General features: G+C 56.0%; 1 protein-coding gene across 8 annotated transcripts in view; it reads left to right on the forward strand.

The window, feature by feature from the left end:
• The first annotated feature begins 994 nt into the window (after positions 1-994).
• The window catches only part of LOC129325227 (patatin-like phospholipase domain-containing protein 6), a 70,156-nt gene continuing 48,901 nt past the window's right edge, over positions 995-22,249 (forward strand). For 3 of the 8 annotated variants that reach the window (XM_054972843.1, XM_054972847.1, XM_054972845.1), the window contains exons 1-15: positions 995-1,275; positions 11,969-12,045; positions 12,498-12,563; positions 13,618-13,696; positions 13,809-13,891; positions 14,359-14,456; positions 15,285-15,425; positions 16,308-16,467; positions 16,803-16,883; positions 17,370-17,498; positions 18,184-18,264; positions 20,503-20,653; positions 21,186-21,269; positions 21,378-21,484; positions 21,768-21,959. In XM_054972843.1, coding sequence (XP_054828818.1) covers positions 12,007-12,045; positions 12,498-12,563; positions 13,618-13,696; positions 13,809-13,891; positions 14,359-14,456; positions 15,285-15,425; positions 16,308-16,467; positions 16,803-16,883; positions 17,370-17,498; positions 18,184-18,264; positions 20,503-20,653; positions 21,186-21,269; positions 21,378-21,484; positions 21,768-21,959 — 1,491 coding nt within the window. In that variant the 5' untranslated portion in view covers positions 995-1,275; positions 11,969-12,006. The remainder of the gene's footprint in view (positions 1,276-11,968; positions 12,046-12,497; positions 12,564-13,617; positions 13,697-13,808; positions 13,892-14,358; positions 14,457-15,284; positions 15,426-16,307; positions 16,468-16,802; positions 16,884-17,369; positions 17,499-18,183; positions 18,265-20,502; positions 20,654-21,185; positions 21,270-21,377; positions 21,485-21,767; positions 21,960-22,249) is intronic. The other 5 variants (XM_054972844.1, XM_054972851.1, XM_054972846.1 and 2 more) reach the window with 4 other exon arrangements.

The following is a 22,249-nucleotide window of genomic DNA, read 5'->3' on the forward strand; positions in this document are numbered from 1 at the left end:
ATCCTGGCTAGAGGTGGGACGTTGGTTCCTGGCTGCTGCTCTTGTTGGGATGGCTGCTGCTGGTGGGGGCCTGTAGCCACGCACCGTCTTGCCTTGGTTCTCTGGATTTTGGACTCTGAAGTGTGGCCTGGACTTCTGTGACCCAGCTGGAAGGTAACATCTGCTTTACGACTCAAAGCCTTTAATATGATTGCCGGCATAGTTATTTAGCTTGTTATTTTCTTCTTCTGCATTGCACACTTCTATATTTTATATTTTACTGCACTTCTTTCAATAAACTTTATTAATTATATCTTTGAGGAGTTATTTGGGTTTGCAACATTGCAATCCAGCACCGTGACCAATTTGCCATAGCTACCCAAGTAATCGTTTCCTGCAATTTAGTCTACAAAGTGTCCTACTTTGCTTAACCCCTGTAAGACTTGGGATTTGCCTCTTGGTTTCAAGCTGAGGGTTAGTCAAAGATGCTGGTGGAGGCTTCACTTTCCAGCTTTGAGTCTTGATTTCTCACGCGCGCAAACACACCCCTCAAAGGAAAACCTCTATATGGGACCGGAAGGTTTTCTACACCTTTCCTAATGAGCCTGCTTTTGCGCGCTGCACACCGGCAGCACCGGGTCCCCCTCGGGCGCCTTTCCCCGCCGGCCGCTCGGTCTGCCCAGGCGCCTCCCGCGGGAGCGAGTTTCGGGGGGGGGGGGCTCCTACGTGCTTCCTTTCTCCCCTCGCGCGCGCTTCCACCAGGGGCGTCGCCTGCGCGGGCCAACCAGATGCGCGCGGCCGGGGCAGGACTCCCGATACCCCCGCCCCCAGCCGGCCCGTCCGCCAATGAGAGCGCCCACTCCGGCCGGGCCCGCCCCCCCCCCGGGCGATGCGGCGCTTCCAGTGCGGCCGGGCGCTCGGAGGGGCCACTTCCGGCTGGCTCCGCCCCCCCCCCCCTTGCGGGGGCCTCGCGGGGAGGCGGGCGGGGCGAGGCCGGTCCGCTCGGCGCTTTCCCCCGGCTGAGGCGGCCGCTCAGAAGGCGCGGGGAGGCGGGGCAGGAAGAGGAGGGCGGCGCCCCGCCCGGCTGCGGGCAGGCAGGCAGGCAGGCAGGCAGGCAGGCAGGGCGGCCCCTCCTGGCCCCGGCGGATGCCCTTGCGGCGAGGTCCCTGCGCGGCGGGCGGAGAAGCGGCGCCTCCAGAGCGCCAGTCCCGAGCGGATCGCTCCCCTCCGGGCCGGCGGCAGGTCCCGCGGGGAGGGGGCGCCCGGAGAGGGCCCCGGGGCCGCGCCCGCCAGCAGGTAAGCGGGGCGGGTTCCCAACCGTCCCTTCAACCTGTCCCGTTTCCCCCTCAGCCGGTGGGCTTTTTGAAATGCCCCCCTTTCACCCGCGAGGACCCAGCGCGGAAAGTTCCCCCCTCCTCGCAGGACTGCACGGCGTCCCCCCTTCAGCCGGCCCTTGCCCCGGCTTGCCCCGGTGCGCTCTCCGTGCGCCTGGCCGGGGTGAGGCGGGTCACGGCTCACGTGGGGAAAGGGCCCGCTCCTTCTCTTCGGTCCCGTGCCTGCCGGTCCGATCTTCCCGAGAGGAGGGGGGGGGGCGCGTGGTGGCCGGGGAGGGGGACTCTCGGCCCCCGGACTTCTCAGCTCTGCCCCTTCCACCCGTTCACGTTCCCCAGACGGTGGGAAGGCACACTTTTGTATGTATACATTCATTGATTTAAAACGTTTTAATGCTACTTTTCTACCCAAAATAGAGTCCCCGAGGAGGCAGACGTTTAAGCATTAACCATCAATTTGTTTTTAAAAGAACATTTTAGATGGTATTTTAAACATTCAGTAAACATACGCACAAACCTGCCACACAGAACAGGGAGCGGAGTGGGCCGTGGTTGGGCCTGCGTGGCCTCAGAGGTGGTTTGGTGGCACCAAATTGCAGCGGGCGAGCGTGAGAAGGGCCTGCCGCTGGAGACGGAGTTGACCAGCAACAAGCAACAGCGTTGAAGCGGCTTGAAGGGCGTAAAGATAAAAGGGTTGGCCTGGCCTAAAACTGATTTCGGAGTGCAGAACATGATCAGATTCCTTATCCCCAATTGCTGCCCTAGGGATTGCACAAAATCATTGGACACGAGGAGGTGCCTCTTGTACGGAATGGTCTTCCTGTCGTGCGTCTGTAATTTGGCCTGGCTCAGTGCTTGAATTACAGGGGGCAAGGCAGGGGAGCCCTTCGTGAGACCCCTTCCCACCTTGCCCGCAGGCCCTCATAAGCTGCGTGCCCGAGATCTGTCCTCACAGAGTGTTCTGCAAAGTATTCCTATACATGTATCCCATCATTCTGCCGTCACTCGGAAGACCTGTGCATAGTCTTGGCTTGGGGCAGTGAGCGCTCTCCAGAAGCACCACCAGATACATTGTTGGTGGAAAGTGCTGTGAGCTTCATCCCATGGAACATTGTGGCTTCCTCCGTTGCCGAGCTGCAGGGAAAGCGATGCAGAATCCAGGCCCTGGGCTGGGCTGCGGCTGCCTCCCTTTAAGTGCAGGCATCGGGGCTTCTTCAGGCTGAGAGGAGTGTGTGCTATGTGCAGACATATCTCTTCTCCTTTTGAGAAGAAGAGGGTGCCATTTTATGCTAACAAAGCATCCTGTGGACTGTGAAGGAACTGGCTTGGAGGTGGGGCCAAAGCTGCGCCTCTCCCTTTAGCCCAGTTGTCTCTTGTGCCGCTGCAAAGATGTTCTTGGGTGACATATCAACTGCTGAAGTGATTGGTTAGCACCTGCCTTTCAGGGCCTGCAGTCTGCATTCGGCTGGGGAAGAGGAGGAGAAAGCAGGGCCGGCCCATGAGTAGTAGGGCTGCGCAAGGCGTGACTGGGTAGCTCAAATGGAGGCCCTGAAAGGCAGTGGGAGATCCTCAAGACAGCATTTCTGCATTCGCAGGCAGCGTCACTGAATGGTGGGGCGGGGGGGGGGGCGTTGAGTGGATGCTTTGGAGGAACCTGGGAAGGCTTTGAGGTGTCTGGGTGGGTGAAGGGCCAGGTGTGTGTTCCGGTTTTAGCCTTGAGAGGAGCAGCTGCTGGCTGGCCTGTCTTAGGATGGAGTTCTCAGGGGTCCAGCAGACATTTGTTCCAAGGAAGGAGGAGGGTAAACAACACTGGGACAGGAATTACAAGTTGCCTAGGTTGCTGGGCAACCTGGATCCATTCTGGCAGCCTCGTGTGCTCCCACCCAGCCAACTTGAAGGTCGTTTATTTATATTCAGTGTGCCATCTTTAACAGGCATTTGCTAGTGCTATAGCTGCCATAGTCCATGCACCAGTCACCTTCATAAGCACATAAGAGAAGCCAAGTAGGATCAGGCCAACGGCCCATCCAGTCCAACACTCTGTGTCACACACTGGCCAAAAAACCAGGTGTCCTCAGGAGGTCTGCCAGTGGGGAAGGGATTCTAGAAGCCCTCCCACTGATCGCCCCCCAAACGCCAAGAATACAGAGCATCACTGCCCTAGACAGAGAGTTCCATCTATACCTTGTGGCTAATAACCACCGATGGACCTCTGCTCCATATGTGTATCCAATCCCCTCTTGAAGCTGTCTATGTGTGAAGCTGCCACCACTTCCTGTGGCAGTGAATTCTATGTGTTAATCATTCTTTGGGTGAAGAAGTACTTCCTTTTATCCGTTCTAACCCGACTGCTCAGCAATTTCATTGAGTGCCCACAAGTTCTTTTATTCAGATTAGATAGCTGCAGTGTGCTTCATGTGAAGACACTTGGAAGCTTTGGCTGGTCCAAGGTGCAGCTGCCCATCGGTTAGTTAGGGTCAGTTACATTCGATGTTTCAGCCCAGTTTTCAAAGATCTTAATTGACCACCAGGTATGAAGATTGTCCCCTCCCATGTTGGCCTACCTGGCCCCCGAGGCTGGCATTGGAGGCTGTCCGTCCTCCGTGTCTGTCCCCCAAGTGAAGTGAGGAGGGTTCCCACAAGGGAGAGGCTGTTGCTCTTGGTCTTTGGAGTGCCCTCCTAAAAGGTATGCTGCCCCCCCTCCCATCCCGGCCTCCTCATTTCCACAGCAGCTGAACGTGGAACTCTGAGATGGCATTCAGCATGGTGCTTTTCTTTTCCATTAGCTTTCTAATAATAATAAATAAATAAAAAGGACCCAGCCTGATGTGTGGGAAATAGGCTGCCATGAGAGAGAGGGCGCAAGGCCTGGCAGGAAGCTGTGGGTGACGATCGCGGAGAGGTTCTGTCTGAGGAGATGCTGGACGTGCGGGGAGGAGGGTGGAGGAGGGGCCGTAGTCCCACAGCCCCTCCTCTGTTGTCTCCCAGGTGCTGCTGCCCAGGGTAGAGACGGGAAGGCCCGTGGGGAGAAAAATAAGGGGGGGGGTTCTTAGGACTTTTTTCAAATTTTTCAATGGAAAAATTTGGAAATTTGAAGCTGCATGGGGAAAAAAACTCTGGTTTTTTTCCCTTTTAGAATGAATAACATGTTTTTAAGGCAAAGTTTTACTCAAAAATGTAATATGAAATGTTTTTATATAAAACAATCTACAACATTAGATAATGATAATTTGTATATACTATATAGACTGTGTCCTGACGTGGATAACCCTGGTAAGCCAAATCTCGTCAGAAGCTAAACAGGGTCGGTCTTGGTTAGTAATTGGACTGGAGACCTCCAACAAAGACCAGGGTTACAAAGGCAGGCAACGGCCAAACACCTCTGTTAGTCTCTTGCCAGGAAAACCCCACCAGGGGTCGCCATAAGTCAGCTATGACTTGAGGGCACTTTTTACCACCCCCCCCAAATATAGGCCGTAGACACACAGCATCCATTAAAGCATGTTTAGAGTCAAAACTTGAATAATTTTGGTAACAATTAGCGTATTATAGTGTGTTTAATGATGATACAGATTTTAAATGCTCTGTATTTTCAGTGTTACAAAGTTCAGCTTGATATCCAGATATACTAGTAGTCCTATGTAGTGACTGCATGGGAGCACTTCTGTCAAAATAGTACACTTTCTTTTGTTTGCTGCAAAATGTTTTTCTTTCTCAATTTAATTTTATCCTACCTCACAGATGACAAAATTAGGTTACCTGTAATATGGTTGCCTAGGGTAGAGCAGTTTGCAACTCTTTCTCACATATTGAATATATATGTAATTTTTCCTTATAAAAATTCCATTTATACATTTAAATTCCAAAAATATGCCAGCCAGATAATATTCTTTATATGTTAACTAGGGTACAAAATTATGCATTTTACGCTGTTTAATTCAGCAAAATAAGTTTCAGTGAGATACAAAAGTCTCAGTGTACTTATATCTGATGAAGAGGGCTTTGATTCTCAAAAGCTTGGACCTAAAAAAATGTTGGTCTTCAAAGAACTACTGGACTCCAGTCTTGGTGTGACAGGAAGGTAAGTATTGCGTACTTTAGATCCAGAATATAGAGACTGAAGGGCAGAGGCTGGTATCCAAATGAAGAGAGGCCAGGCACCCATAGCTGGTTGTTGCCATCTTACTGTCACACTTGCATATTTCTTTCGGCACACACAGGAACTTCAGAAATTGGGTGTGGGGGAGACCTGGCACCGTGGCTCTTGTATGCCTGTTGTGTGCGTGATTCTTTCTGTGCTGATCTCTGGGTTCCTGTGTTTAAGATATTTTTTAGGACTGAGAAATAAGTTCACGATTATTATCTGACACCTGTTTCTGTAGAGGATATGGTGCCTCTCCACATTTTTGAATCCCACAAATAAAAACAGTAACAAAAATGATCAGTATTAAAAATACAGGGCCACGGATGGCAGACCAGATAGAGGCAGAGACTGGGAACGCAAACCAGGCCCCAGGAGGTGCACCATAGAGAGGAACAAGCGGAGGGCTGGAGCCATGGCGAGTGAGTTCGCTGCGTGGCTGACTCTCTCTCTCTTCCGTGGCTCTTCTCAGCACTCGTGCCAAGGGAGGCTGGGGGCGTGGCACACCTTGCAAGTGTGTTCAGCAGATGTTGGCTTGGGGTACTCGGTCACAAACCCTCTGGGCTCCCAGCTGCCCTAGGCTGCCCAGCTTTACCCCATAGCTTGAGGCTATGCACTCTGAGCTGGCAGAGAGCCAAAGAGTCTAGGTTTTTATCTGTGGTTCTGTCTCCTTTGCAAACCGTAGGTCTGCCTGTGTGCCTGTGTGTGTTTTGCATGAGAAGGAGGCTTTGGGGCTTCCCTTGGACCTCTCAGTGTTCGTGTCTCTCTTCGTTAGAGTCATCCCTCAGCGCTGGCTCGCTCTGCTTAGCGTAACAGAAGAGTTTGGTGAAATGTGAATGAGATTCTTCCTGGCAGTCTTCTGTAACCGAACTAAAAATTATGGCTATAACAAGACTTCAGTAACTTCACAGAAATCCTAGAAAGTACAGATACTTAGGTACAATGTAGACATGCCGGCTTTAGACAGAATGCTACGAAGGAACATGAAAAGTATTTTGCTAGCGAATGCTATACTTACAAAAGCGTTTATAGTCCCCTTTCTGGGAAGGAGTCAAAGACAGAGACAGACAGTCAGCTCTTATCTCTATGGTTCCAGAATCTTTGCCTGGACTGGCAGAGGGTGTGCTCTGTTCCCCAGTTCCTCGTCACAGAACTGCAACACAGCCTGGCATATTTATGGACTTTTCTAAAGCTGGGGAGTTTCTTCCAGGAGCCAGTCAGAATCCAGGCAGCAGTTCAAAGTTCCCCTCCTAGCCAACCCTTCACCAGCCAATGCAGAAGGGTGGTTTAACAGAGTCTAGGTCACCAAAGGGAAACCGAGTAACAATTCACCATGACACTTGGAGAGCTTAGCCAAATGGTGAAACTGAGTCTAGGATTCCTTTCCCACCTCCCAACAATCACTGTATACTTGCCCCTCCCTCCCTGGGATGTAACTGGAGATCTATTTGCTCCATTCCAATGGATAAACCACTGTTATTCTGAGGGCGCATTTATCCTTTCCTAACCAACGCCAGGTCGGTTTTTTACTCCCCCCCCCATGGTTTCTTGACAGGGAAGTCTCCTGGCTGAGCTCCAAGCATGGGGGGGGCATCAGTGAGCAGCTCCCCCCTCAAGTCCTCCCTCATCCCATCTCCAGTAGGGAGAAGGCGGGCTTTGCACGTCTATCTTCCTTCACGCCCTCGTGGCTGAGGCGAAGGAGGTCATGGTGTGGGGCAAAAGTGGGCAGACTGTCCCATGCAGGTGGTTTCATTTCAGGTGTCCTCTCTCTCTCCACTGCCCCAGAGCAGACACCTTGTGCCTCCCCCCGGCCACCTCCTTGCCCCCCATCACCTGAGATCTTAGAAGACAGGGAAGCCACTAGCCTGCGCTCTGGGTAATGCAGAGCGGAGCACCTCGAAAGAGTTCACTGCAGCCGACTTGCACCGTGCTGGTGTTCCTGTTTGTATACATTTCATGGATGGTAACGGCGGCCTGTTTCTGGCTGCCTGAAGCTGATTGCATCAGACCTCAGTTCTAGAATCGCAAGGATGCCAAGCAACCCTCAAAGACTTCACTGCAAGCAGCAAAAGTATTTCACTGAAAAGCGGCTAGCGTCATGCTCTGACTCCAACGTTGCCAGGAATGACGTTCACATGCAGGCGTCAGCATATACATGCTTCCAAAGTGCGGGCATTCAAACCCCCCCCCCGGCCCGGCAACAGTCAGCTAAGCTTGGCAGGAAAGTCTCCAAGTGGTGAAAAAACAGCAGGAAGGACGTATGGGGTTTCCCAAGGTCGTGGAGGCTCTTCCCAGGCTAAGGAGGGAGGCCTCTGGTGCCATTGAGAGAAGTACAGAAATAGCAGCAGGGACAACACACCTCCCTTGCAGGGTAGCACATCTTGGGTTCAAAAAAGTAACATCTGCAGTACGAGCAAAGAGTGGCCTCAGCAGTTAACCGTAACACGAGCATTAGGCTGCCGCCATAACAGCAAGGTGTGGCTGGGCATGACAGGTGATGGCAAGCACCGGACAATAATCGGGAAGTGTAAAGATGGACCAGATAGTGCTGCCCTGGTCCTCCGTGCCTGTGGCAAGGAAGTCTCGAGAAAGCCCCATTAAGGAAGCTTCAGGAATTCGTTCATGGCTACGTTGACTTCCCCCACCCCTTGATTTAGGCTTCTGAGGGGTTCTTTGACTGCACAAAGTCATTGTCTTCCCTCTGGGGGACGTCTCCTACTGATGCTTTGATGCACCAGTGTAGTTAGGGGATGTTTAAATTCCCGGCTGTCAGCCTGGGTGTGTTGTTTTGCTGTCGTGCCTTCCCCGTAGCCCCCCCATGTGTGTGAGTGTTGCTCCGCCTTGGCAGCGCTACGATCCTCGACGGGTCAGCAGTGGCCCTCCAGCTCTGGGCTGTCTGTCTGTCTGTTGCTGCAGACGGCCGTCTCCTGGCGGGAGAGGCAGCTTGTGGGCGTGTGGGCTTCGGGAGCATGTGGGAGGCGCTGCGCTCCTGGGGGTGAAGCCATCGCCACAACCCTGGCCAGGGACAGCCCAGCTTCCTGCCGTGCCAGAGCCACAGGAAGGGCTGCGTGGCTGGGTTCTGGCCCGAGCTGCTTCCGGAGGCTGGACTGCTCGAAAGCAGGGAAAAGGCGATGGGTGGGAACTTTGAGCGAAGGCTGGGACTCCGGACTCCGATGAGAACAGCCCTGCGAGTCGTGTTCTGTGAGCGCCTGGAAGCTGTAGCAAGAGGAGTGGCGGAGCAGGTTCCTTGACACGCTTTCCTAGGACTGGCCCCACCCCTTGTCTGCCTTCGTGCCATGGGTGGGTGTGGGTGGGTGTGTTGGCAAAGGATTGGGAAGCGTGGAAGGACAGCAGGGGCTCTGTGTGAACAAGGGGTGTTGGAAGAAATGCCGCGTGAGTGTATAGGCAGACGTTGTGCATCCTGCAGGCGTGTTGCTGCTCATTGTGCAAATGGACCATCTAATTTCTTCTTTGTGTGCATGTGGTGTAATGTGGGATGCCCCACCCAAGAGGTATGGGTGGAGTTCGCCTGTCCTGTTCGAAGCCCCGGCATCTACCAGCTGGAGCCGTTCAAAATACGGGGCCTATCACAAAACGGCAACTCTCAGGCCCAGGCCCGACGGCTCAGGAGAGCTGTACCTGCCAGGGATGGGTGCTGGAAAAGAGCCAGAGTCCAGGGGCCACCTCTAAGGCGAACGGCGTTAGTGGTGGGGTAGGAGCTTCCGTGAGCCTCACAGCTCACTCCTTCAGACACCTGCATACCTTCCTCAGGGATGGGTGCTGTCCACCAAGGCCTCAGCAGCGCCTCTCATGCATGCTGGCATCAGGCCCCACCCCAGAGCAGGCTGCAGGCCAGGCAAGCTGCAGACGACGCACAGACTAACGGGATGTTTTCATGCCTGTCAATTAAGATGTTTTTGTGCTTTTTTTAAATAAAGGAATTTGCAGAGTAGTTTACAGATACGACAGCTGGAACGAAAAGCCAACAACTGAAAATACATGTTTGGCAGATAACCAACAAAAAGATTTTTGAAATCCCTGATAAACGGGGACTTAATTGAAAGGGGGGTGGAGTTTTGTCGCTTTGGACAGGCCAAGGGGAATGGAGCTGGCCTCCCCCAAAGAGGCCACTCCGAAGAGAGGAGAGCCAGGGCCTCCTCCACGCAGAGCCTTCTTGGTAGGGCCTGGTTAGGGTTCGTGTGGGAATCCGGAGCGTTCCTGGGGGGCGGCAGGGTGCCCCCCCCTTGTGCGTTTGAAATTGTGCAGCATATTCAGGAGTCCGGCGTGGGATGGGTGGAGTGGGCGCAATGCATTGGTCGGAGATGCAACCGTGCCAAAACCCCGTCTAAAACACCCACCTACAGTCAGGGCACACTGTGGCTCGCTCTGAGGCAGTGCCTTGGACCCACTGGAGACGTCTGCTTACTGAAGTGGTTTCCATCCGTGGACTGTGACTGCCCACCTCCCCACTCTGTCTGTAGCCCCAAATACCCCCAGAAATGCGGCTCCTTGGGGAATTGGAGGTCTTTGGCAAGATGGGTGGAAATCGTTAAAAGTCTCTCCCCCCCCCCCCCAATCTGTGGAAATTCTTTATGGGATCGAAGCCTATCTTCAAACACAGGAAGCGCAGAGAACTCAGGGAAGTGACCCAAGCCACAGACTACAGGCTGCGGTGGCTTCCGTACAGAGTCTTGCTCTGCCTCGCCTCCCCATCTGCTTTGGTCCCTCCGGGGGCTTCTGGGTGCCAGTCTCCCCCTTGTGGGTTAGCATAATTAAATGCTGTGGAGGTGGGAGGAAAAGATGGGGAACACCGAAGAAGGGAGACGCCAAGTGAATCCACGCCACGGTAACATCCAGACTGGGCTTGTTATGTCCTCTACGTGGGTCTGCCCTTGAGTCAGCTCAGAGACCTCAGTTGGTTCAGTGTGCCACAGTGTGGCTGCTGTTGGGAGCCGGGCAGAGGGCGCCCAATCATTCCATCTGTTTATCCTGGTTATCGCGTACGAAGCCCTTTGTGGCCTTGGTCAGGCACCTGCAGGGCCACCCTCTCCTATGCTTCACCGCAGCAGCTTGGCTCTTTCTGCCGGTGCTCCCCTGCAAATGGGCAAGATCCAACCATTGCCCCTGCAAGTGTGGTCTGTGTTGTGGGCCCCATTTTGTGGAACGGCCAGCCTGACGCGGCCCAGAAGGCCCCCACGCTGCCGTCATTCGGCCAGCGACGTAAAACAGAATTTCCCAGGAGGGGGCTTTTTATAGGTGGCTGTGAACTAAGCCCCTGTGCCTAGTCTCTTCCGTCCGCTGTATGGGTGGCCTTGCCCTCACTGCATTGTTTTATACGTACTATTTTCTGCATTATGTAATGTAATAATAACAACAACAAGAACATTTGATTTATATACCGCTCTTCAGGATGACTTAACACCCACTCAGAGCGGTTTACAAAGTACGCTATTATTATCCCCACAACAAAACACCCTGTGAGGTAGGTGAGGCTGAGAGAGCTCTGAGAGAGCTGTGACTAGTCCAGGGTCACCCCGCTGGCTTCCAAGGGGGGGACTAACAGGGCTGCCCCCTGGAATACTTGTGACATGAATATTTCTAAGCATCCTTTGTAAATTGCACTAGCAGATCTAACAGAATTCCATTCTCTGAAAGCCACTACTGCTTAATGTGCGAAAACTGTCAAATGATGGGAGACGATGGGGCTAACATGACTCAGTGAATGCATGAGCTTGCTTTGCTCGACTTACAGAGTCTCTGTGTGGCCCACCCTGGCCCTCTGGCTCCAGGCGGGTGCCAGGGACCCCTCGCAACCAGCCTACAGGTTTATGAACAAGCTCGTGGGACAAATGAGGAAGAGTACCGGGAGGGGCTGGTGCTGTGTGGCCCTTTGGCCGCCTGTGTGCCCTGGTGGTGGGGAGAGGGCTGGGACAGGACCCTGGAGACCCGGCTTCAAGCCCCTACGGGGATCCTGGAAGCTCGTAACGGGCCTTGAGCCCACCGCAGACACACTCAGGCTGCCCTGCTTCACAGGGTCCTTGTTGGGAGAGAGGGGAGGGGAGAACGCGGTTCTAAGACACTGTCGAGTCCCCGTCCCCCCACCGGGGAGAAAAGCGGCAGGTGAATGCACGCACACTTCTGGGTCTGACGCAAGCGGTGTGGCCTTTTCTGGACATCAGGATGCTGAGCCTGAGCACTCCCAAGGGGCCGCTGCACAGGCTTCGGCTCCCTGGGCAGCTCCAGTGCCCCGTCCCAGAGCCCTTCAGGGAACATGCACAGAGGATGCAGAATCTGCCACGGTGAAAAGTGGGGGCGGGGGGGACCCAGTGAAGCTGGCAGCCACACCCTGTTTCTTGAGTGACGCCACGCTTCACGCCCAATTAAACTGCGGTGTAGGCTTCGGTGTTCCGGGGCAGGGGGGTGCTAAACACATCTCTCTCTCTCTCTCTCTCTCTCTCTCTCTCTCTCTCTCTCTCTCTCTCTCTCTCTCTCTCTCCTCTCTCTCCCTGGTCTGCAGAGTCTTTAATGGGCTGAGCCCGGAAGCCAAGAGCAGTCATGGGGCAGAGCGGATCAGAGCCACAGGCGGAGCAAGAGGTAGGGCTGCCTTGCATGTGGGAGCAGCGGTGCTCATGACCCAGTAAGCCAGTCCTGCTTCACTGTCTGACTGGGCTGCCCCTGGAGTGGGCAGGGGGCACTGCGTGGCTTTCACTGTTTCCCAGCTCTTAAATCCTTATGGTTTAAGTGTGTGCCCAGCCCAGAGGCCCCCACCTTGTTTCCAGGCTTTCTCATTAACTCTCGAGCTCTCTTCACGAGGGGCAGGGTGGGGGGGACCGATCTTGGGGCTTAACCCGCAGCTGGTTGCTGACATAAGGGACCACCGTGAGGCGTGCTCTTTGGGATGGCTGCTTGGGGTGTCCGCTTGTGCACGGTGCAGTGTGGCCTAGGGGCCATGGCGTCATTACGTCCCCTGCCCTGCCTTGGGCCCTCTCTGCTTCTCTGTCCTGGTCCCTCTCTTCAGCGCAGGTTGCATTTTCCTCCCGCTGCAGGATTCCGTCTCAGCTGTGCTGCCCAGCCTCAAGCTCTTTGTGGAGGATCAGCTCCAGACCAGCATGGTGAGGGTGTGAAGATTTCTGTGCAGGGGCTGGGCAAGGCTGCCTCTCCCAGCCACTGGACCGGCGGCTAGGAGGGGCGCCTTAGATGGGTTCTGCTGACAGGAACAGGACCTCTTTGCGCGGTCTGGAGGGACGGGCCACAGCGTGCTGGGAGGAGGTGTCTGTTTCGGTGGCCCTTTGGGAAGCGGCTCTTCATGTTGCTGCGCGAACGAACTCTCTCCGTCGTAGCCTGGTCCAAGTGGCACCACTGTGGCTCCCGCTGGCCCGGTTCTGGCTTGACTGGGAATGGGAGCACCTCCCTCTAGCCAAAGGAAGCGTCCGGGCTTTCAGGCCGGCTGGAGGTTCTCGGGGGCCGCTGCCTCCTGCTGCCTCCCTAGAAGCCCAAGAAGGGCACGAAGGAATGACTGCAGGCCTGGGCCACACCTCCTCCTGGGCGAGAGCAGAGCCCCCAGGCACCGTCTCCCCGCTCCCTTCACCCGGAGCCGAGCAAGCAAGACGCCTGCGGAAACCGAGTAGTTCCTCCAGCAGCTCAAGAGGCGCCTCTGCTGCCTGTGGACTCCTGCTGCTGCTCGGCTGAGATGATGCGGGAACGTGACGCTCGCCGGGAGGCCTGTGGGCTCCCTTGAACACGTTGCCCGTAGGCCGTTGCTGCGTCCCTCCGATGGGAGCCCCTCCTCCTGTGCTGCTTGTGGCATTCCTGCTCTCCGATCCAGCTCTGGCCATGCCCAGGGAGCGGGTCTGTGGAATCAGGGAGAGAGGCCCGCAAAGCCCCCTCGTAGCTCAGCTCGGAGAGCAGCAGCCCAGCACAGGGGAAGGTGCGCCTCAGCCTCCCGGGCTTCCGAGGGATTCTTCCCGGGATGAGTCTCTGCCTAGGCCATTGCATCGGCGCCCGGTGGGGAGCTTCCTCTTCAAGGCCCCGGGTGTGTGTGTGTGTGATGCGCAGCTCCAGCACTGACACGTGTGTGTGTGTGTGTGTGTGGGGAGGAGATCTCTGCAGCCTCTCCAGCCTGCCGTGGCCCCCAAGCCAACTGAGCGCTGCCTCTTTCCCCTGCAGGTGCTGGGGGTGATGATAGGCGTCGGGCTGTCAGTTGCTGCCTTGATCCTGCTGTTGATCCGCCGGTTCCACCTTCAGAGTGAGTTCCCTTTGCAGTAGGCGGCGGGGGGGGGGGGACGCATCCTAGAGGGCCGGTAGGGGGGGCACTCCGTTGTTCTCATCTTGTGAACTCCTATCTGGTTCTCTTGCAGAAGTTCAGGCCCAGGAGCAGCCCAAGTATCGGTTTCGCAAACGGGACAAAATGCTGTTCTATGGGCGTAAGATTATGCGCAAGGTGAGGGGGAGGAGGAGGGGGCACAGGGGAGAGCACGGAGCTGGAGGGACTGAGGAGCAGGCACGCCGGGGCTGCTTTGAGAGGAACTGGTTCCTGGGCCCCGTGCAGCTGAAGCAGCATCTTGGTGCATGGATTTTGAGCAGCAGGGAACTCTGTGGAGTCTGGATCAGGCCCCAGGGCTGTGGCCTTTCCACGTGCGCCTCCAGGGCGCCTCCTGGACAGGCAGAGGGTTTTCTGTGGGGGGGGATGCTGCTGAGGCCCATGTCCGACTGGACCAGGCCTTACCCTGCTGGTGGGAGTTCCTTATAGGGATACTGAGCCTCCTCCCAGAAGGAAGAGCGAGGCTCCTGGGGACAGCTCCACGGCCACGGAGACGTGTTGGTGTTGATGCCTGCAGGGCGAAAGGCAGCCGAGTCGGGCTGCGTCCGCAGGGCCCTTTCCGGTGACCCTCTCGGCTCTGTTGGCAGGTTTCTCAGTCCACGTCCTCCCTGGTAGATACCACCATCTCTTCTGCTTCTCGGCCCCGTATGAAGAAGAAGCTCAAGATGCTAAATATTGCCAAAAAGTGAGCAAGTGGGCCAGAGGGGGAGATCTGGGCATGTTGATGTTGCGGGAGGGGGGGGGGTGGGATACTTGGATCGTGTCCTTGAAGCGTTGGGAACTGTGAGGAGCTGGATATTGGCAGGAAGGAGGAGGGTGGGGTAGTAGCCCCGGGCAGTGGGCCTGCGTGCTGCGAAGAGCACTGAATCCCTCCCCCTCCCCCGCCCCCTTCACGGGCACGGGCGCGTTGCCCCTGGTCCCAAGGAATCACTCGCTGGAAACTCCCATAGAAGGAGACTCCTCTTAAGGCAGTGCATGCAGGCTGGAAATACTGTTGAACTCTGCCTCCTCCTATTTTAAAGCCCTCCTTCTTCTTTCCTGACCTCAGTAGACAGGTCAAATTGTTATTCTCCACACACACACACCCCAGCTAATATCACACTTGAGTTAGGGAAATCTTTGAATTCTTTCCAGTTCTGCAGCCTGGAAGATTTAGGAAAAGAGAGTGTGCGTTGTGCCTCTTAATCATGCCCATCACTTGCCCCAAAAGGCGACCCCAGAGGACTTGTAAAGGGGCTGGGAAGGCCAAGCCGTGGGGAGGCGAGCGGTGGGGGCGGGGTGCTTGTTGCTCCGGGTCACTTTCAGAACCTGAAGATTCATTTTGTGTTCTGAAGGATGACCACGTGAAGATGGGCAGTGGTGAGTGCTGGAGTCCCCACAGCCAGAACCAGCACAGAGGGAAACGGGCGTAGAAGTGGCTTAGAGGCTTGGGGCGGGGGGGGCGGGGGAGGCAGCCCGTGGTCGGCGTTTTCCTGCCTCCGTGGACACTGCGGCCCTTTCTCCCTCTGCTCAGAATCCTGCGCATCAAGAAGGAGCTCCCCACCCTCCAGCAGAAGGAGCCCCCCCCCTCCGTCCTGGAGGCGGATCTGACGGAGTTCGATGTGGCCAACTCTCACCTCCCCTCTGAGGTGCTCTACATGCTGAAGAACGTGCGGTGAGCGTTCCTGCGTCCCCAGGGAGGGGGGGGGCCAGGTGGAAATCCACAGGCGCCGCAGGGAGGGCCTTGGCAGCTAGCACATGGCCAGACCCGGTGGTGCGCCTGTCCTCTCCGGCTCTCAGGACTGAAGCCCTTCCTGGAGTAGAGCAGAGGCTGGGTGGGAACGGGTGACTTTGGCTCCAGGAAGGCCATTTCGCACGGGGACACACACACACACATGGGCAGCGTTGCCTACTTGTCAGGTCCCGGGCCAAGGCTGTTGTGCCCCAGGGGCCGACTCAGGTGGAGGGGGGTGGGGGTTGAACAACACCCGGTTTCCCTCCCCTGCCTCTCTTTCTCTCTGAGGTGGGAGCTAGAGCTAGTGCGAACTCTTTGGGCTGCTCCCTCAAGTCTTCCAGAGGCCCTAGCCGTGCCTGGGGCCTGCTCACTAGCCCCTCTGCCCAAAGGGGAAACCCCGTGGCCCAGAGGGGAAACTGTGCCCAGGAACGGGCCTGTGGGAATCGGAAGGTCACCAGTGGGGCTTGTGGCAGTCAAGTGGAGGATCTGGACTCCTGCTGCCAGGCTTGGCTTACATTGACTTTGAGCCTGCTTGCAGGGAAAGCGGGCTATAAGTTATAATAAATATAAATACGACTGTGCCAGGAGACTCCTGGGAATACGGCCTGGCATGAGTGAACTTTTACTATTTAGCGGGCAAACATAAAAGGCCCAGTTTACATGGCAGACATCCCACTCGTCCCACCCTTGCCAGGTTCTGCCTGGTGGTTTCCTCTCTCGTTTAACGTGGGTGGGCGGTGGGTGGCCCGTGGGTCTGACTGGGCACCTCTTTCGAAGAAGGGCGGCTGTGATGATGGCCCACTCTCCCTCCCTCCCTCGCAGGGTGCTGGGTCACTTTGAGAAGCCCTTATTCCTGGAGCTGTGCAAGCACATGACCTTCCAGCAGTGCCAGCAGGGGGAGTATGTCTTCCGCCCGGGACAGCCTGACACCAGCATCTACGTGGTCCAGGATGGCAAACTGGAGCTCTTCCTGTCTGAACAGGTGAGGGGAGAGCGCAGGGATGTATCTGCTGGCAGGGAGAGCGGACTGTAGATTAAATAAATAAAATAAAATACCTGCAGCCACATGGTCCGCGGGGCAAGTGTGTCACGCACGTTGACATTCCTTGCAACCAGCCTGGCTGAAACAAAGCGGGTTCCGCGTCAGCCCTGCCAGTGGTGGCGCTGCTTCGGGGCGTGCTGGCTTGGGGTTTGCCCTGGGTGAGCCGGGCTCCGTGTCAGGGAGGGGGGAGGAGGAGGAGGAGGCCTCTCTGGGCACGGTGGGCTCGCTCCGGCCGTGGCTGGACACTCATCCGTGTTTGTGTGGGTGTGATTCAGGATGGGAAAGAGACCCTCGTGAAGGAGGTGTTCCCAGGGGACAGCGTGCACAGTCTCCTCAGCATCCTGGACGTGATCACGGTAGGATTCGCTCTTCTGCACGGGCTCAGAGACATCCTTAGTCACAGTCCCCCGACTCTCTCTCTCTCTCTCTCTCTCTCTCTCTCTCTCTCTCTCTCTGTCGCCCTGCACTTCGGGGACTTCAGCCTCCCAGCCTGTCCTACAGCAGACCTGGGACCACCCAGTGCCCTCCAGCCTCCCTGCTTTTCTCCCATTGCTGCTCATGTCTTTGCTGTCTGAAGGAGGCTGCCCCCCAGATGCCCCCCAGATGCGTATCAGCCAAGTCACTGCCACTTTCACGCCCACCTAGCGGGATCTTTGAGTGGTCCGCTTCTCATAGTTGTTTGACGGAGAAGAATCTGCTACCGAGCTGGTGCTGTGGCAAGCGGGCGGGCGGGCGGGTGTCCACGTTGATTGGGTCCTTGGAATGAGGCATGCGCACCCTCGCACACCTAGTACGTGGCCTTTGCGAAGCACTCAGAGCCTTTGGACGTCTTCCTGGCACAGGGTCACCAGCGGCCGTATCGCACTGTGTCTGCACGGGCCGCTGAGGATTCCACAGTGCTGCGCCTGCCCGTGGAGGCTTTCTCAGCCGTCTTTGAGAAGTACCCCGAAAGTCTTGTCCGTGTGGTACAGGTAGGCACCCACCCAAGCCTGGCGCCTCTGGACTCTCTTGTCTGTCCTCCTCCTGTGCATTTTCCATCTGCTTCCTGGGCAGTCCCATTTTTGCATGAGTTTAGCTCTGTGTGTGTCCACAACAGCTGGTCTCCAGGTCATGGCCCAGGGCTCACAGGGGACCGCGGTAGGGGTTGAGCAGGCCTTCCAGTGGCCAGGGGTGGACCGTGTCCCATGAGTGACAGAGCAAGAAAGAAGGAAGGAAAATAGGTGAATTTAAAAGTATCACATTTTCTGTGTAACATTTCAAGGGCGTTTGCATCTGAAAACACAGAGCAAAGGCACACCCAAGTACTTGACGGCTGCTCAGGTGTTTTTTCTTCTTTCTTTCACCGTGTGTTTTCCGACATACCCAAAGGTTGAAATGTGACAAAACCAGGTTAGAAATGTAGGGATCCTTATTTTCTCTTGCGTTGGAATTGGCCCTGAGGGGTGGTCGGTGAAGAGACTTTGCCCCGGGCCTTGCATACACTTTGTGCAAAGAGATCCCAGCCTCTGCGGCCCTCAGACTGAGATTGGAGTGAGCTTAGGGAGGGTGAGGCAGTCCCAGGACTTGGCCTGAGTGCTCCGCCCTTGCCGCTTAGCAGACCCGACTCCTGCGCTCGTCGTCCTCGGTGTCCGCCTGACCTGCCGCCTCTCTTTTCAGATCATCATGGTGCGCCTGCAGAGAGTCACTTTCTTGGCTTTGCACAACTACCTCGGCCTGACCAATGAGCTTTTCAGCCACGTGAGTGTCCGGCTCAGCTGCTCCCTTGGTGACTCTTCTCCCTCCCTCCTCCCCCTCCCCCTCCTGTAGGAGGAGTGAAAACAGGACCTCTCGAGGCATCTGGCGTAGCCAAAACTTCTCTGGTTCTTGAGAGAATTGTTAATTTAGTTGTGAGAGCCGCCTTGTCGTTTGTAGGCACTCGGGGAAGTTCTCGTTGGGTTCTTTCCTCGCCCAGAACTCTGGTCCTGCCTGTGTCCTTCCCTTGAGCAGAGCGTTCCGGACTGCCTTGAGGTCCCGTCACTTTTGTGAGCGGCTAGACGAGGGATGCTCAAAACCCGCCTGCTTGCCAGCTGTGAGCAGAGACATGATATTTTCAGCAGCAAGTCTGCCAGTTCATCGGTCTGTGTGTGGTGGTGTTCCATAGGCTGTTCCACCCTATTTCTTGCTCACCATGCAATGCCATGCAGTTGGCTTTCTGCACGTGCGGGTTCTCCCCCAGCCCAACTGAGGTCTGCGACCTCCTCACCCTTGTTGTGTAAATGCCCCATTCATCAGGCAGGCAATCACGAATCGTATAAACCAGCCATCAGCGAATGCTGTGTTCAATAACATCTTAGCCTTCGGGTTCCTCTAAGTAGTCTTGAGTGACGCTAATGGCTGCCAGTCCGTTTGAATCAGACGCTTCCTTGCGCATGCGCAGTTTTAGGAAAACCCGCTGCACCCTGGATCGGCAGGCGTTCGCGTTGCTTGGCACACACCAAACAAACACAGCCATCAGTTCACATCTGATCGCCACCCTCGAACACGGTCAGTTCAACCGTCGCACATGTTCATGGTGAAATTCGCAGCATCCCTAGGCCGGGGACCTTGATCTTTCTGTTATCTTGATTTTTTATTGCTGCCCCTGAGGCAGGTGGTGCGTGCCTGGCTCCCTCGCCTTCCTTCTCTGTCCTCAGAGCATGGCGGGGTCAGGACGAAGTGTTGTACACAGAGATAGGCGTGTTGCATTCATTTTAAGCCTCACAGTCAGCATGTCTGCAGGGGAAGTGGTGGCAAGGAGGGGAGCAGCTGAGGCCCGCCGGGGGGCACCCTGCCTCAGTGGTGTTTGTCGCTTGGAAAGGAGGGTGTAGTAACGACACAAGACAGGATCTGGATGCAAAGTCTGTCCCTCCAAAGATGGAGGTGAGAGTTTTATTAGCTCGTATTCAGGAAGTCCCGGATGCCCAAATATGGTTATAGCAACAGTTACAAGTTACACATTCCATTCTCAGCCAACTAAGCAAAATATGCTGTGATCAGACTTTTGTCTTATCTAGGAAGCATAACGGAAAGAAAGGTACATCATGAGCTTCTGAGCATAGAAGAATATTACTTAGAGTGTATGGGAATGTTTTGCTCTGTGAAGGGTGAGAGAACGAGATAAAACATACTACAACTACTTCCTGATTCCTGTTGTGGTGTGCCAACTGACAAGGAGATCAGGAATGTAGAAATGTAAAGAGCAATTAATGGAGGCTGTGTGGCATGCCTGCTCCGGCCTACACAGCGTCCCATCCCCACCTTTAACAGGCGGGCAAACAAGCCCTGTCCTTCCCGTGTACTGCCAGAAGTGTGCGTGTTCGTTATGCCACTAAAGCACCCATCAGTCCTCTGTCTGTCTTTAAACCTCTTGTGGGAAACAGAGACGATCCGTCACCTCTGATGGTTCCTGAAATTACGTAAGGCCCTCCAACAGTTGGGGAAGCTCTGATGGAGACTGATAGTTAGCAGAGACATATGCCTGTGACGCGTCTTCTGCTGAGCCAGGCCGTTCACCTCTTCAGACTGGGCTCTGCTCCTTTAGACACTGCTCAGTGGGGCTTCTGGCAGAAGCCTTTCCCAAATCTTGGTAGGCCCGGGGACGTCTGGGATTGGAACTGCTGGGTGCCAGGGGGCTGTGGACCGTTCTTCCACCAACGCTTCTTTTGGCACACTCAAGCATTTGACAGACTGGGTTGCTGCTGAGTCCATCCTTCCAGGTATTTCCACATAGGCCTTAAGTCTTACCGAGGCTTAACTGAAGCTGGGACGTGTGTTTGGTGCTCGGATTTGGCCCTGAAAGGGGGCAGCGTAGTGCGCCCCCCCTCTGAGCCCCCTCCTCTCCCGTGGCTGGCTGTTTCCATGTGCCAGGAGGCTGGGCGGTCCTTGCTCTCCGGGTTCTGCAGCTTCCGGCTTCCGCAGGCCCCAGTGTCATGGGTGTGGGTCTGCTTCCTTCCCCAGGAGATGCAGCCACTGCGGCTTTTCCCCCAGCCGGGCCACACCTCCCGCACGAGCCCCGTCCGGCACACCAAGCGTGTCATCAGCACCTCCTCTGTCGAGGAGGCCAAAGAGAGTGCTGGGAAGCAGGCAGACGGGGCCTACAAGGACCAAGGTAGGGGACCCCTCCCTGGGTGCCAGGGGGCTTCTCTGTGGGGCTGGGTCCCGTCTCTCTAGGGAGACCCTGGCAGCAGGACAGTCAGCACAGATGCCTTTGCTGCCTGCCCCTTTGTCTCCTCCTCGGGCTTTGTCCTTCAGCCCGGCTGGTCTTGCCCTGGCAACTCCCTCGCTGCCCCTCACAAGCCAGGGTACAGTCGAGGGGGAATGAGCCAGAGCAGAGCTCCGGTCCGGTCAGGCAGAGCCCCCATCTCCCTTCCTCTCTCATTGGCTGGCACACCAGCACCTCCACAGGCAGGCCTTGCATGGAGCACTCGAGCCGGAAAGGCCACGTTTCCCGTCCACACAATATTCACAATCCTGAGCGAATGTTCAATGACAATAGTGTGCCTGGGGGTTCCCAGCAGGCCAGAACCTCCCCTGGTCATGAATCTGTGGCTGTTGGCCCACGGTGGGGGAAGGAGGTTGGGTTCCTCCATGTTTGTGTGGGCACGGCGCAGAAGTGCTCGCTCTGTGTCTTCTTCTTCTAGGTGACCCTTCGAAGCCTGGTTTACTGGAGCCGCCTTCTGTCCCCCTGTTGAGCCGTTGCATCTCTATGCCGGTTGACATTTCAGGTACGGAGCTGCCTCAGCCTCTTTGCGGCTCTTCCCGAGAGGCGTGTCGTCTGTCATCTTGGGTGCCTTGGCAACTGTAAAGCAGCTCTTGGTTTCTCCTCCCCTTAGGGATCCAGAGAGGCCCTCGATCTGACTTTGACATGGCCTACGAGCGCGGGCGAATCTCCGTTTCCCTCCAGGAAGACAGCAGTGCCTCCTTAGCTGGCTTTGCCCGAGTAGGTGTCTGTTGTCCAGGGTTCCCTCCTGGCACCTGCTGGTAGTCCTACTAGCCCGGGGCTGTAGTGGGAGCTGTGCCACCAGAAGAGATGGCTGGTTGGATGTGTGTTTGTAGCCGAGTGTCGCTGGGTGGGGCGGAAGACAAGATTCCCTGAGCTCTCAGAGGGAGGTGGTTGCAGTGCCGTTGCAGTTCTTTCCCCAGCAGTCTTCCTTCTGTACCGCTCAGTTCTTGTCCCTTCCGCTTCCCCTGAGCTCACCCAGGTTTCTCCTTATCCTTGGCAGTCAGTCTCCCACGAGCCCCGGGAACGGAAAACCGTGACGGTGGAGGAGCAGCCCTCTGGGATCTACCACTACAATTACTGCGAGGATGACTCGGCCGGTGGCGACTGCCTCTTTGGACCATACCAGGGCCGCCAGACGAGCGCCATCTTTGAGGCTGCCAAGCGGGAGCTGGTCAAACTGATGAAAATCGAGGTAGAGCTACCTCCTCTGCCCCTCCGGGTGGGATTCCTGCAGGAAGGCTGCCTTCTTCTCTGCAGCCCTTCGGGGGGGGGCTTGTTTGGGACAGGAGGAGGGGCCGCCATCTCCTGCTTTCCCCGCCCGTCGGAGCAGACGGTGCTGGTGGCTGGCCACGGAGCGGCTTCGCCTCTTGCCCCAAGTTGTGCTTCCCTCTCCTTGCGGAACTTGAATTCTGCCGCAAGCCCATGCCAAGAGCAAGAGCAGGAACGGTTGCTCTTTGGTTTATGTCAGGGAATGTCTGTTCT

This window comes from Eublepharis macularius, chromosome 2 (genome assembly GCF_028583425.1).
Source record: "Eublepharis macularius isolate TG4126 chromosome 2, MPM_Emac_v1.0, whole genome shotgun sequence".
Taxonomy (NCBI): Eukaryota; Metazoa; Chordata; class Lepidosauria; order Squamata; family Eublepharidae; genus Eublepharis; species Eublepharis macularius.